Source organism: Stylophora pistillata, chromosome 2 (assembly GCF_964205215.1).
Source record: "Stylophora pistillata chromosome 2, jaStyPist1.2, whole genome shotgun sequence".
Classification (NCBI taxonomy): Eukaryota; Metazoa; Cnidaria; class Anthozoa; order Scleractinia; family Pocilloporidae; genus Stylophora; species Stylophora pistillata.
In genome coordinates this window covers 26,545,902-26,560,547 of record NC_142520.1, presented here as the reverse complement: position 1 = coordinate 26,560,547, position 14,646 = coordinate 26,545,902, and the positions used below count along the sequence as shown (strand labels likewise).

At 36.9% G+C, this 14,646-nt stretch overlaps 1 protein-coding gene across 2 annotated transcripts; it reads right to left on the bottom strand.

The window, feature by feature from the left end:
* Positions 1–307: 307 nt before the first annotated feature.
* Positions 308–14,028, bottom strand: LOC148738079 (scavenger receptor cysteine-rich domain-containing protein DMBT1-like). 2 transcript variants are annotated; one of them, XM_088749962.1, is made up of 5 exons: positions 13,681–13,997; positions 7,821–8,116; positions 6,541–6,655; positions 2,108–2,215; positions 308–1,781 (listed from the first exon to the last, which is right to left on the bottom strand). In XM_088749962.1, exons 1-5 carry the CDS (start codon positions 13,757–13,759, stop codon positions 1,471–1,473), a joined length of 909 nt encoding a protein of 302 aa, XP_088606088.1. In that variant the 5' UTR covers positions 13,760–13,997; the 3' UTR covers positions 308–1,470. The 2 variants fall into 2 exon arrangements, with proteins under 2 accessions (XP_088606088.1, XP_088606089.1); XM_088749963.1 differs by lacking the exon at positions 2,108–2,215 and having other exon boundaries at positions 13,681–14,028.
* Positions 14,029–14,646: the final 618 nt, after the last annotated feature.

Below are 14,646 nucleotides of genomic sequence, written 5' to 3'. Positions count from 1 at the left end.
CCACCGAGGCAGCCCCAAACAGTTTCTTTCGAAACTATCAGCCTTTAAAGAAAGAAAAAATAGAGGAATCTTTCTGTCTGCTTTCGTAGTAACACAAATAAAGCCCAAATGGCGCCTCTCAAATCAAGCAAACAAACCGGCAACCAGCGGGTAATGAAAGCTGGTCGAAGTAACTAATCGCCATCAGGGTAACTTATTTATTCAGCCCTCATTGGTAGCCACTCTTCGGCTAAAGTTTGGAGTATCACTTCATCAAGGTGTATGCCAAGAAAAAAAATTGCGATTTCAAACATGAAACTACGACAGAAATGGTCCACAGTCACATTTAATTGTTTTTATGATAACACATACAGCAACTATTTTACCGAACTGAAATAAGTGAACAACATACAACTCTGCGTTAACCTTTCAAAGTTAAAACTACAAGAAGCTTAGTTTTAATCTTATCCAATAACTTTCTTCAGAGGCCCTCATTAGTTGGCAAAACTAACTGCCATTCGCTTTTATTGATGCAATTAGCCTTGTTGGCCCAGTAACATGAGTAAAAAAGGTAGTTTCCACTCAAAGTAAGATTTAAAAGGCTGATCGTCATGCACGCAAAAAGACTGATAACCATGCTCACCATTATGAGATCTATTCAAACACTTCTTCGCTGCCTATTACAATCTGTCTAGCTACAGGTAGTATCTCCTTGTTGCCCGCAATGATTCTTCTTGGGAAGTTACTAATCACTATGTACGCTAAAAAATTGCATTTAATATACTGGACCGACATCACAATACCTATAATATGTAAAAGCTTAACCTACGTTTATACGCTAAGTTTTCTTTCAGTATCTTCCCTTTAAGTGTAGATCTTACATATTAGGCTTTCATTTTCCAAAAAAAAAAGGGCCAGAAATGCTGTTAATCTTTCAGTAGGTAGAGGTTATGATTGCGCACAGGGTTTTTAGAAACACGTATTCAAGTGAAACTCGTCACCATCTAGTATCAAAGCAATTTATTCATTCTTTACTTTGAAAACCCGCCTAACTACTAATGACTTATAGTCCTCCAGTGTACTTTTGATCTACAACAGATTTTAAACTCTTGCTATTTACCTATCATACTGCTATGTACTTTTACATAATTTTAGTGTATGTTATGTGGAGTTGGGGGCTACATTACAATTGGGTGCCCAACTTCTGTTTTTGTTTTCTTTTTATTGATTTATTTTTTATTCATCCCGTCATACCACATTTCTTATACAGATTGATTTTAATCAAGTTATATTTTTACGTGATGAATTCACAAGTTAAAATAAGCTAAGTACTCTCTTAATTCGCCTTTTTGGCGGTAATACCTGATACTACATTTTAGTGTGATCGTGTTCCGCCAAGAAACTTTAAGCCGCTAAGCCGCTATAATGTCAATGTGAGCATTTTGCAGTAAGGTCGTGCATTGCAATATCACGAGAATATTTGCAAGCGATCTATTTGTTACAAACCACACCTGCATCCTCACCGTGGACACAGTCATGGCTTCCCCAGCCTTGGAACTGACAATGAGACAACATTGGCTCTCCTCCTTGGCAGTTGACATCATCCATCCAGATTGGACCAGACCCCTCACCGTAAATAGCGCTATGAGGAGCCTGTGATGCATTGGAAAAGCCAAGCTGTCGACAAACCACATTGGCGTCTTTGACATCCCAAGCATCATCACACACTGTGCCCCACGTCCCGTTGTGATAAACTTCTACGCGTCCGTAGTTTGCTCCACCGCCGATTAAAAGGATAGTTGCTGCGTAAGTAACGTAATTAAAGTGATGTGTGAATTAAAGATACGACTAATTGGTTTTAGAGACTAAGCTGCCTCAACGACGATCGTATCATCATTTTCGGCTGAATAATCATATCCTTTCCGAAAATGCCCTAGCAAATACTGGGGAAATGATCCAGTGATTTTTCTCAAGAGACATTCCCCATGTTTTTCAAGTATTACGTCCAAGTTAGGGTTGTTACAACAAGAAAATTTGAAGTTAACGTTTTAATTTGCTTGTACAAAAACACCTTTGTAATTGTGTTTTTCTGTTACCGGTCTTATTCTTTTTTCTCTTTAGAATTTACCTGAGCAGGGTGAACCGGGCGAACATCTACAGTCATATGAACCAATTGTATTGACACACTGGGCGTTCAAATGGCAAGAGATTGATTCCGTCTGACACTTATCCACATCTGTTAAAGCAGGATGAGAGCCCGTCAGATTTAGAGTTTTATTTCAAAAGTAGTAAAATACTGTATTAGATTGATAAACAACCTCATCCTTAAAGAAGAGAAAGGAGAGACTAATTACGTTGGCGAAAAAAAAGTTGGTGTAAAAAGACTCCTTGTCGCTTCATGCTACGGCAACCGGAGGTAAGTGCCGACCCGACAAGCCACATGGCTCACGTGTAGGCTTTACCTACCTTTCTCGCATGAGCGTATGTTGTTGGGTAATTTTGAGAATGCTCTACGGCCATAGGTCTTAAGGTTAGAACTAATTAGATTGAAACACTATGGTGCCATGGCGGTCGGTTGTCCATTTCGACGCTCCATTCTTTAAGGTTTATATTGGGTTTACTTCTCCTATACTGCGGAATAGCGGCTGATTTAGGCCAATCCCAAATGTTTTCGCATTTAGCTGACGACTTCGTCTTGGCCCCGCAAGATGATGCTATAGTTTTAAAGAACTTTAATTTCATCACAACGTCTTGGGATAGGCGCCATATTGTTTCATCAATTCTTAGCAAGGACTTTTCTTCGTCGAGAATTAGTTATTATCCTAACTTCGTTGCAAGATATCAAATTATTCTTCTCCAGTTTAGCGGCGATATAAACCCAAATCCTGGTCCAAATGGTAACCAACAGCATAATGCTACAGAACAGCCAAAGTCTACTCGTCTTCTAACATTTTACGCTAATGCACGAAGCATTGTAAATAAAACGGGTAATTCAGATTGAGCGTGGAGGATGATCGAAGCGATCTAGAAGGTGAGTAGTGAGTGATAAGGTCTTCAATATAGATTGGAGCTTGCTGGTGCAGTGCTTTAAAAGCAGAATAAATAGATCTGGATAAATACTCTTTACGTTTCTCCAAAGTTTGCCAATTAAAAAAGCTGCAGCAGTCTTCATAGCTCATTTCTCCGCCCCTTTGCTTTAACACCAACCGAGATGCCCTTCTTTGGACTTTTTCCAAGGATTCGATATTCTTTTTTTGGTAGGGGCTCCAGACGGAGGCAGCATATTCGAGTATAGGTGTTACTAACGACTTAAAGAGGCAAGAAAACGCATACCGGTTAACGTTTCCAAGTGATCGCCTAATTATACCTAACGCTTTGTTCGCCTTGTTTACTATGTAGGAAACGTATCTTTGTGTCGCATTTTGCGACTACCCAGTTTGAAATCCCTTGAAAATTTCTATTGCGCTTTCTAGAATGTCAAATAAGAATAACCGTATGGTAAAAGAGAAATCTAGCAATTGAGTGAAGATAAATTACGCCTGAAAGTGCGCAGAGATCGACTTCTCATACAAGCAGGATGCTAACAGTCAGTTTTCAAAGCAAATTTGCGACCTCTTCTGAAAGCGCAAGAGCAAAGTGAGAATGATACATTGTTCAATTAAACTTTCTTCTTTAAAAGCCATATGGTAAAAGTAGGATTTGAAAAGTAGTTTATCGGTAAACGAGTAGAACGTAAGCCTTCCTCGACATTTTCAGCCCTTTTCCTTTATTGTTTGACAATCATTTTCTAATAAGCTTTTAAATTTAGCGCCAGTGTTTCAATGAAAGTCCCAAATATGTCACCGAATTCTGGGCGATGTTGCGAACTTACTCGTCGTTGCCAACTCTCTCTATTTTCTTAGAAGTCATGACTTCGTCATTCCTAGATTTCGGACTGTTCATTATGGGAAACACAGCCTTACCTACTTAGGCCCTGTTATTTGATCCAAATTAGATGCATATATTCGAACGTCTGAATCTTCGGGCATCTTCAAAAAGCTTATCAAACTGTTCAAATTCACAATTCTGCTCGACAGAACCTGTAGAGACTGTTTTTTATGTAATAATTGACAACTTATGACTCAATTGTTAAGATTTTCTTTTCTTAGCATAATGTTTACAATTAGTTAGGTAATTGCAGTTAGGTGTCCCCCATTAGTGTATTTCTTACGCTACAGTTATTGACACTTCTATAAAGTTCTTACTTACTTGCTTAGAAATAAGATAAACAAGCGCTTTCGGTTTTGCCTCTTCCTATGTTTGGGCACTCAGCAATTTTTAAGATTGAATCTGAGATTTGTCACTGCATATGATATATATTTCTTGTGTAATTTTCCGTCGATAAAGAACGTAAATGACCGACCTACAGCTCTATCTTCTTCAAAGACCACATAAATTTGTTTTCTTACCTTCCTCAGCGAAAATTTTCAATTTGAACTCTCGAGAGACAAACAGCAGCTGAAGAGTCTAATTGGAAAACTTCAAGCACAACTCAGTTTAAAACAGTCGGTCAGCGATATCTCCCGAAAGAAGAAGCTGAATAATGAAGAGATGCGTAGAGATGCACCAAAGATAACTTTGTGTCGTGTTTGGAGCAATAACCTATCATTACACGCCCACAGTTTGTTTGAATCCAAATTTATCTTTCTAAAGATCAGCCAGATACAATTGTTTAACATAGTGAGGATTTATGCAAAATTAGTAAGTTGGCTTTCAGAAATCAACCCCTTATAATCCTTGATAAAACTTAGCTAGTATAAACTCCAAAGTATGGTATGTATGTATATGGTAGTATGAACTCCTAAGTGACAAACTTTCGCCAAATGTTACTCGGAAGAATGTTACACTCTTGCATCAGTGAAGGACTTAGAAGTTCGGCCTATAATAACCACGTCGCTTCGACAGCATCCAACTGCATACCGCGCTTAGGACAGATGAATCGAATCAATAATGCCTTTGACAGACAAAATCTTACAATAATAATCAACTCCCTGATCTTGGGCAAGCGATTTTGCTGTTCTAACGACTGGAGCAACAGTACTGAGTCTAAAACGATTCACGTCTTTCAGAATTTTGTATGTCGCGTCAGTAACAATTAAAGAAGATATGATCTGTCTTCCCCTTCCTTAAAGCTCTAAGGTGGCCAGCATGCAGTGCGTTTAAATGCATGACTAGGCGTGCACAGAGTCATATACTGTTTTCCTTATGCACTCAAGGTTGTTTGTTTTTGGTTTTGTTATGGTCTGTTTGTTAATTTCCCTTATGCGTTCTGGGTTTATTGCTATTTGTTTCCTTAAGGAGCGTTGCTCAGTTTCTCTGAAATGTTCTGGAATCAGTTTTCTTTTTCTGGCAGCCTGGTGTTTTTTGTCCCCAGTTGTTTCGCCATTAATGCAGCTGCTTTGCAGCATTTTACCATTCTCACTTTTTTTAAACATCTCATCAGCTCTCCTCTTTCTCATGTATCCCCTCGTGTAGACTTCTTTGTAAGCTTTATGTTTCTTACTGTTATTAACCGGATTGTTTTCATCTGCATTTTAAGCACATTTGCTTTTTTTGTTAACTCCAAAGCTCTACTTTCTTCTGTGGAAACACAATGAATTTCATCCAAGTGCCCATTGTCAATATTTAGCCCATCTGCATTCTTTGGCTCAACAACAGTAACGGGAGAGAAAGTTGGATTTGACACAGCAATATGAATTGATTAGTTAAGACAATTGGTTACAGCTTGAATTATATCTTTCCAAATAACCTTGCCATGAATACTAAGTGTTACTCTGTTAATTGTTGAGGGCGATGTACTTGTTAGTTTCGGAACAGGTAGCTCGTGTAGCTTTCTGTTATGTTTGTTCTGGTCTATTATTTCTTCGTTGGTTAATGATAATCACTTAATAAGTTTCTTATTTCAATCAGTTTCACTTAAGCACATATACTAGATATTGCATTTCATATTTCCTCGCTATAAGTTGCTGTTGATACTGCCAAATTTTGTTTGCTATTCACAAATTATCTGCTATCGGCGAGTTACCTACAATCATTAGGAGCTAAACCGAAGTAACTCTTTCTTTATTTTACCTTTAAGATATTTCGCTTTTTGGTACCACATAGATTTATTTCTTGCTTTCAGTTTACTTTATAACCGCTTCGTTGTTAATTAAGTTAGTGTTACATTTCTGAGGGACATTTTCTTAGTTTGGTTTCTGCTGTATTCTCTTTTGGTTCAAACCACACAAACTCAGCCACATAAATTCAGCAACACAAACTCAGCTACAACCATCAATCATAACTTCACAATCTTCAACCTCTACTTCGCCCTTTTTTTCTGTGATTTCACACTAATCTCTTTATTTTCGCTTGTAATTTTGATTACGTACCTCATTCAATTAAAATGTGATCTCTCCTGTGCGTTCCAATCGTCTTCTCTGCTATACTAGTAACGTTTTGAAGTTACATAACTAAATATTGAATGCCAACACTGTGCACATGAAATTCCGGTCTTAGCTGATAAAGTCTACGATTTCTTACCCATTTCGCAATGTTTCCCGGTGTATCCTTTCCCGCAAACACACACATAGCTGTTCTTCTCGTACTGTGCAGCGCATGTTCCATTGTTCTGACACGGCCAACTGATGCATGGAGACTAAACGGGTAAAGGACAAAGCTACAGCGCAGTGAAAGCCACACATGCATAGAATGGGAGTGATAGGGGATTAACAAAAGTGACCAAAAAAAATTCGAATCACACACATTTGTTTGTTTTTTTGTTTTTTCCATTTATTAACAATTGGTTCATGCTTTAGCGTGCACTATCGAGTTATGGAGCACGCGGGAAGTTTGGAGAGCACGAAAGAAGCGTAAGAGTTGCCCGAGGCGATAGCCTCGGGCAACTCCAGCTTCTTGAGTGCTCTCCAAACTCCCCACGTGCTCCATAACTCGATAGTGCACAGCTGAAAGCATGAACCGATTGTTTTAGAACATAGCCGGTGGAATTGTGCATCAAATGCGACGCGAAAAACGGACAACAATATCAGTTGAAGCGAATCGTGACGGCGCTGATGCCAAGTCTCCTTTTCCTTTGTTTTTCTCTTTTTCTGCCTCATTTAAGAACTCTAGCCCAAGGGAAAAGGTCGAAACATTGTCTTCGTTTTCGGACTAGCAGGCCGAGTTTCTGTTTGTATCCGTTATTGTCGCGAAATGTATTATTTTTCCCCGCACTAGCAATGGCCGGTCGCGCGAAAAAAAAATTTCTGGCGAAGTCGGATTTGCTGACGCTATCAGCGTGCACTATCGGAATTTTGAGCACGCTTACGTATAATGAATTTGATTGCGCAACTCTGCTAGCTATGTTCTAATATAGATTAGCGGCCACGGCACAGAAAAGAAGAAAAACAATGAATAAAAAGTTTCTGGAAGGAGAACAATTCCTATCGAGTGATACTATATTTCTAACATTGATCTCAACATAACCAAAATCGAATTTTCTCCGCTTTTTCTCTTTGTTTCTTCTCAACTAAGGGCCTCCTCAAAAATCGGAAAGATTTTCTTGATAATAGAGTTCTTGCATAACCTAATTGACACCACTGGAACACGATCTAAAAAGTATTTGAGGCACATGGACAGAAAAGTTCCAAATGTTACAGTGTCCAAGATTGATCGTCCAAGTCAAAACTCTAATATTGACAGGAAAAGTCCCTCTCGTTGATTGTAGAAGTATCTTAAAAGGCTGTGCATAGAAAATTTATTTTACCTAAAGGCAATCTTACTTTCTAAAATTTTTGTTTAGAATATTGCGATTTCGAACTTACCATGATACTAAAGTGGTGGTGACTCTGACTGGCAACAAACCTGTCTGAGTTGTTGTACATGTCCGAAGGAAGTAATTCACAAAGCATTTTGCCAATGACATCTTGAAGAGTAGCCAGGTTGAAGGAGAAGCATGAGGGTATGTTGACACAAGCCAGTCCACACTCAATGGCTTCCATAACATAATCTGAAGCAATGCTGGTGATGTTCAGGTACGAAAACTTGTGAGCCTTGAAGTTGGCATAGGCCAGTCCTCTATCGGTACCGCGGCTGAAAGTCTTTCCACTCACATCGAGAACTTTTGTTTGTTGAAATTGAAGAGAGAAAAAAAAAATATTAAAATAACAAACTACAATTCCGAAAAAAATATCGTAACTCGTAAGCACTAGTTAAAAAATTCTTGCATATTTAACATACCATTTGAAGCATCTGCCAGAGAACATGTTACCACAATAAAACATGTTACCACATAAAAATAGTTCCTATATAGCTGCATACTTGGCCTTGGCTATGAGCGGAGTTAACAATGCGGTAATGTGAATTTGGAAACTACCAAAATTGATGGTTCACAAAGTTAGTTCAAGAACCGTTTGAAGGGAGCGCGTAATTATTTAACAGGTGAAACGGAAATTACGATTCGATCAGTTCGTTAATACTTTCCTTGACGTCAAACGGTCTAAATATTTTAAGTGTTTAGTCTGTTCAATTCTGCATTGCGTGTATTCCAGAGTTCTCTAACACAGTCTTCTTGTCACCCCTATAATTGTCTTCTCAGTGGTGTCCAAGAGCAAAGCTTTATCTTCCATGTAAAACCGACAGTTCAAAGATAAAAGACACGTGCACCCAGCCTCGAACAAACTGTAATCCTCGCTTATTTGGTCACGTGCATCGAGTTGCAGTTTCTAACAAAACTTGACGCCAAAAAAATAACAAAATTAAGAATAGATTAGTATGCTTTCTCTTTCCCATTTTTTCTTATGAGTAATGTCCTTGCTCATTACAAAATTAAAACTTATTTCGCAGATAACTCCGCCAAATTAAGGTTTGTTCGAAGGTTTTCGCAACTAAGATGTTTGTTCAATGAAATTCACTAACAATATAGAATCGGGAAGTTCCTGTTATCAATTATTAAGAGGCCACCTTGGCATATTTCGCAGAATTTATCCGTCATTTTAGGCAAATGTTGCTTTGAAATATTTGTGATGTGTTTCAGAGATGTATCATGTTTTCGTAAATGTGAAGATTGCCAGGGAATATCTCACGCGAAAGGTTAACAAACTTAGGCTCTTCTTTAAACATTTTTTAAAAATGTTTTTAATGACTGACTGATTCTAAAAATAACAATGAAAATAGTTAGAAATGATATCGATGTTCTACCGGAAACAATCGAAGTGTTCTATGTCCCGTGGTGTAAAGTTTCTGCCAAGCAGAGCAGAGGGTCATTTTCATCGATTATTTCGATAGAAATAGACAAAAAATAAGAGATGAATATTAGTAAGCCATTCCTCTTCAGATCCCCTACAGAATTCATTTGTATTTGTTTAAGATTTCCTGTTTTGGCTCATCATCCCTCTCAAAGGCACTCTAATTTTAATTTCCGTCCGTTTTTTTCCTTTCTTCTTCTTTCTTGGACACGATAACAATGTCTCTTTGACACAACGATAAAGATAGTTTTTGTTTTTGGTAGAGTTGACACAATTTTTCGAACTTTCAATCAATCAATCGAGGGCGTTTTAATCGAATTTGACAGCTTTATTTTATTGCCTGCTTATTCTTATTGGCTTCATCTTGCCTTGAAGTTCAAAGAATTGCAAAATGCTTTCAAGAGTATTGCCAACAAACCCAACGAAGTTTCTTTGTATCTCAAATTTCTCACTTTGTCTAGTTACTAGTATCCATTGTAAGAATTTTATTATTTCATCACTTTGGCAATTCCTTTGAAGCTTTATCTCAAGGAAATAGTTCATAAAATAACCAACTAAAGAACAAACGTCGTTTAAAATACAATACAAAACGGTAGCGTTGAAAGGCGCCTGACGTCTACCCTAACAATTACTTAATGCACTGCCTAAAGTTAATTTACGTATACGGAAATAGCTCCCTTATTCATCAACGTCAATTGTCAAAGTGTTATATTACATTGAGTCTTCAGTTACTCAAGGCGAGAAGCGTCTTGCATGGAAGTTACGCGGTGCTCGGTTTTGCAATTTGGTAATTCAGCAGAGTAGTTTTGCAACATATCTCGCATCCTGTCTTTTGGTACCTTCATTCTGCCATGCTGTCTGATGTATGGTGTAGAGTGTGAAGATGACGGGTAGATTGTTTTAATTAATATTAGGGGATTTCTTTGAAAATGTTATCTTATAATGCATATGAAGCGGGTATTATAAACGAAAGTAATTCATCGTGAACGTTGAATTTATAAAGCTATTATAAAGAGACGTATATCTCCAAAGACAGGTGTGATATGCCTCACGCAAGCCGTTTTAAGTAGGCATTTGCGATCTAACGATCATAAAGTTTAGGCTATAATTTCGGCATAGTTTACTGTTGTACTCTCTTTGTTGGAATGCTTTAACGCTGAAAAAAGGTAAAATTTCTATACCGTTACTTTAATGAGTGTGACTATGTATTCAGCGATCAAATCGTACATTTTCACTCAGCTGATTTATACAAAAAAGATAGGTAGAAATTTCGAATATTTCGATCGAAAGTCCAATCACTCCTCAAACTGTCGTTTAGAAAGTGATTATCGACAAGCATCAGAAGCAAATATATAAAACTGTAAAAACGGTCCAACTGTCGATACACGTTTTTTGTCGCGTGAACTTTCATTGTATGCACCTAAATCTTAATTTCAACTGAGATGGCTCTTTCTTCAAGGAATTTAAACCTTTTATCGCTTCAAATCTACTGTGAGGAACAAGTTTCGATAAAACAACGAAATGTCCTTTAGGTATCGAGAGAATGGAATTCTAAAGGGAACAAAATCATTTCGAAAGACAACCGAAATTAGTTTCATCGTATCTTTTTATCACAATAAATTTTGATACTCATTTCAAAAAAAGAAAAAAAAAATAGGAAAACTTAAAGCTCCTCATGAGTGGACAACAGAATGTGATTTTTGTGAAATAAACCGTATTGTTTACATGTGCGGCCACTACCAACACAACTAACAATTGTGCTCTTTTGATTTTCTCCTCCGGGCATTGGGTACTAACATGGAGAGTAATCGCACTCTTTATAGCCTCATTCTATCTGCTAAAAAAAAACATCTTCACATACAGAGGAGAGCTACATCGTTTGACGGTGTGGCAATTCTGAACGCAAAGAAAGCAAAAAGTTTCAATCAGATGGCGAAACTGCTGTTAGAGCATTTACATGTGTGTGTACGAAGTTCTCTTTCTAGCTTCCGTGTGAGCTAACCTCCTTTCGTCATCATGGGCGATTTCGGGGTCGGAAGAGTGTCAGCATTGAAAAGATTACAATCATCTCAGAAAATACTAAGTAAAATAATCTGTTGTTGTTTGGAACACGGCTTTCAAAAGACCTAGTTGAGTATCGTTAAGTAGTAATAAGATATTAAAAGTTTGGGAATTATTTTTAAAATGAAAGAAACTGCTACGCACAATGACCCGTCAAATGACGATGTTTTGAATTTTCATCCTTTAAAAACCACCGTTATATTTTGGGACAAATAACCTTTCGTGCTACTCTAGACATCCCGTATTGTTACCATGGAAACCTTACTTCACTAGACTTAACCAAAATGTAGAAGGTTGAATACGACTCTGTGTTACAAGATGGAAACCTCTCAGAATGGATGTTATTTTCAGCGATTTCTTATTGAAGATGTGAATTATTCAATTTTCTAAGACGGTATTTTCTTCTACTCACAGTCACTGCTTATAGTTACTTAAATGAAGCTTACTAATGAAACAACCGGCCTCTATTGCTGATGCTTTTTTTATTCCCTCGTTTGATTTTCCTCAATAAACTCATTAGCTGCGGCATTTTTCGTGGCTGTTGTACCCTTTTGGTCTCCTTTTGTGATCAGTTTTCTACGTGTAAAGTTACTGCTGTGCAGTTCAAGAGAAGCTCGCAGTGGTATAACAATGTTTCACAAAGTCTTGTAAATTTCTGCAGCGGAGGAAACTTACTTGATTAGAAATAAACACAGCTTGAAAGAAAGAATTTCTTTCGCTCTTTGTTTAGGAATTAAAACATGCGTAGGGATTTTCTATACACTTAATTAAACAATATGAATAACAGAATCGTTTTCTTTTCAGTATTCTATGTAATTTTCTCTAGATATTAACTTTGTATATTTAAAGAATTTTGACTCCAAAGAAAATATCACACCCTCTGTGACAAATAATTTGGAGCGCTCGTCATTTTTTTTTTTGTACTGATGAATAATTGAAACAGTTCCATTTAAGTATTATGAAATTGATGTTGTTAAAACCGATGACAATAGGCTGTGCCTCTCAAATTTTAGCAACGTTCAGTTTAAACGAAATCAGCTGCTTATGAAAAGCTTTATCAGATGTAAAAATCACCTTCCCTAGACAATTTCTTTTCACCTTGTGGTGAAGATTTATATGATTCGATTTTTCTCTTGTTCTCTAGAAGTTCCTCATGTCGCAAGTTTTGCTTTTATTTTATTGGGTAAATCCTTTATAAACACAAGTTTATGCAAGCTCTACATTAGAGACAACCCACATAATCTGCAGAGCCTGATGATTATTCAGAAAAAGATCCATTTTTTTCTTCTACATCTCTGCAGTTTTTATTTTACCCATAGGTTATAACTGATGTAATTGTTGCTTTGTAAAAACAAACTCCTTTGAAACGAAGAGAAACTCGCCTGAAACGTTGTTGACAACAATTTTCCTACAATTTTCCTTATGACCAATTTCTAATAAGTATAATTTGGCTACGAATTTCGTGATAAATTTTCCTAAGTGCTTTGTTTCACAACCTTGAAAAAGGTGTTCTCTTTTACGCCAAAATCAAAATTTGTCGAGCTGAGGTTCTTGGAAAGGTGAATTTAATTCATAGCCCTAGTTTACGGTTTAAAATAGTTTCCGCGCTTAAAAGTGTTTGATCAATACTTCAAAATTCTTGAAATTAAAATGCAGGTCACTCTGATCAATTATTGCTCATTGAAATACCGCAGTGGTATTAGTTATTTAAGACATGAGTCTGTCCAAACAGACTTCTATCGAAATCAAAAGAAGACTTGTCCAGTCGTATTCCATTTTGTTATCAAAAACTTTGAATAGGTTCTGGTTCACCAATATTGTTATCATTCGTCCAAGAAGGTTCTTTTCTTAGTAACGTATGGTTAGGTTTGTTCCAAGGAAAATTGCTGAAGTTGGCGAAAAGTCTCGAATAAAACCGTAACATTTCATCGTCGTTTATCAAGTTTGTTCTTTGAGTCTAAATGTTTTTCATTCGCGATTAATCGCGTAAGAAATATCATCAGAAGATGATTACAATTTGTCTTGAAACGTCTTAAATATCTGATGAAATACAACATAACAGTTTTAAAACGGACCCCTTCAAATATGGTGTGTACAAACTAAACCAAGCTAAGTTCACCGTTGTTCACTCAGAAACGTGCTTTAAAAAACGTTTTCTTTTCCACATTCTTATGATTTCAGTTTGCGATTCAATCGAGAATAAGTCGACAATTTCCCTCACCTAACAGCTCGTATAGACCAAATGCAAAGTCAAATGACCGAACTGAAACTATAATAGTAAACGAATCTGAACCGAAGTAACGGAAAGTTTGTGAATATAAATCAGCACAATTAAGCTGTCCTCCACTATAGATACAGAGATACGAAACATACTTACCATGGTCTACGAATGTCAAGCCACCAAACATGAGAAAAAGAAAAAGAAGCGAAAGTACTGGGAAGTGACAGCGCTTCATTTCTAGACACAGATCAGAAGGAAAGTCCTCAATCCTTCTTCTTAGACTGGTTTACGTTGTTAAACACTTCGCAATGACAAACGTCACAATGCTTTCACCATCCGTCAGTTTCTCTCTTTTGCAATTTAGTTTTTATTGACTAAAACGGCGAATTTTTATGAGTCATCCTTGTTAATAATTAATAATAGGGTCCTGAGACATAAAGGATGTCCACCTAGTAAAAGTTCTCTCCTGGAGCTGTTTACATAGCTGGAGCTGACAGTTTACATCTTACTTCTGCGTTTGGCGAATAAAATTTTTAATTAGTCTTTTATAGTCTTGAGTTATTTTTTTGAATTGTTTTCTAGAAAATGTCCACACAATTCATAAAGGGTAGAAGTAGGAAAAAAAAAAACAGGAAAAGTTAAGCTACTGCAGATTTTCATTACGATTATACTTCAAAACTTTTAATTTGGATTCCAGCGAATAACTTTTCTTTGGATAGGCGAATTATTATCTCTAAGTTAGACCTTACTATGACAGATAGCTATTATTTCCCCTTTTGTGCTCCTTTCTGAGGTGAAAAAAATTCCGGAAGTTTTATGAACTAACTTTTTAAACACAAATTGAATTGTTGATGTGTTTTGTTCTTGCCCTTCGTCTAGAAACTACTCATTGCAACATATTCGCCTTGCTTAGGCCTCCAATATTATTCACGAAAAATGTGAAAAAAGTCATTTCAATGATATAACATGTACAGTGCCAGACAAGAGCATGGCGATGCTAACCCTAATATCGAAGATTTTCAGGTTATCAGTTTCTTGATATATCGCAAGCTAGGGTATTGTTCTAACGGTCGATAGTTCGTCAGACCCTTTGAAAACATTTGCAGAGAGCGATATATCGTC

Excerpts from the sequence above, each read along its gene's own strand:
- LOC148738079 (XM_088749962.1), bottom strand. The coding sequence starts at position 13,759 with ATGAAGCGCTGTCACTTCCCAGTACTTTCGCTTCTTTTTCTTTTTCTC. Across the intron at positions 8,117-13,680 it reads CTTGACATTCGTAGACCATG|TTCTCGATGTGAGTGGAAAG; the intron begins GTAAGTATGTTT and ends AACAAACAAAAG. Across the intron at positions 2,216-6,540 it reads CGGGAAACATTGCGAAATGG|ATGTGGATAAGTGTCAGACG; the intron begins GTAAGAAATCGT and ends CTGCTTTAACAG.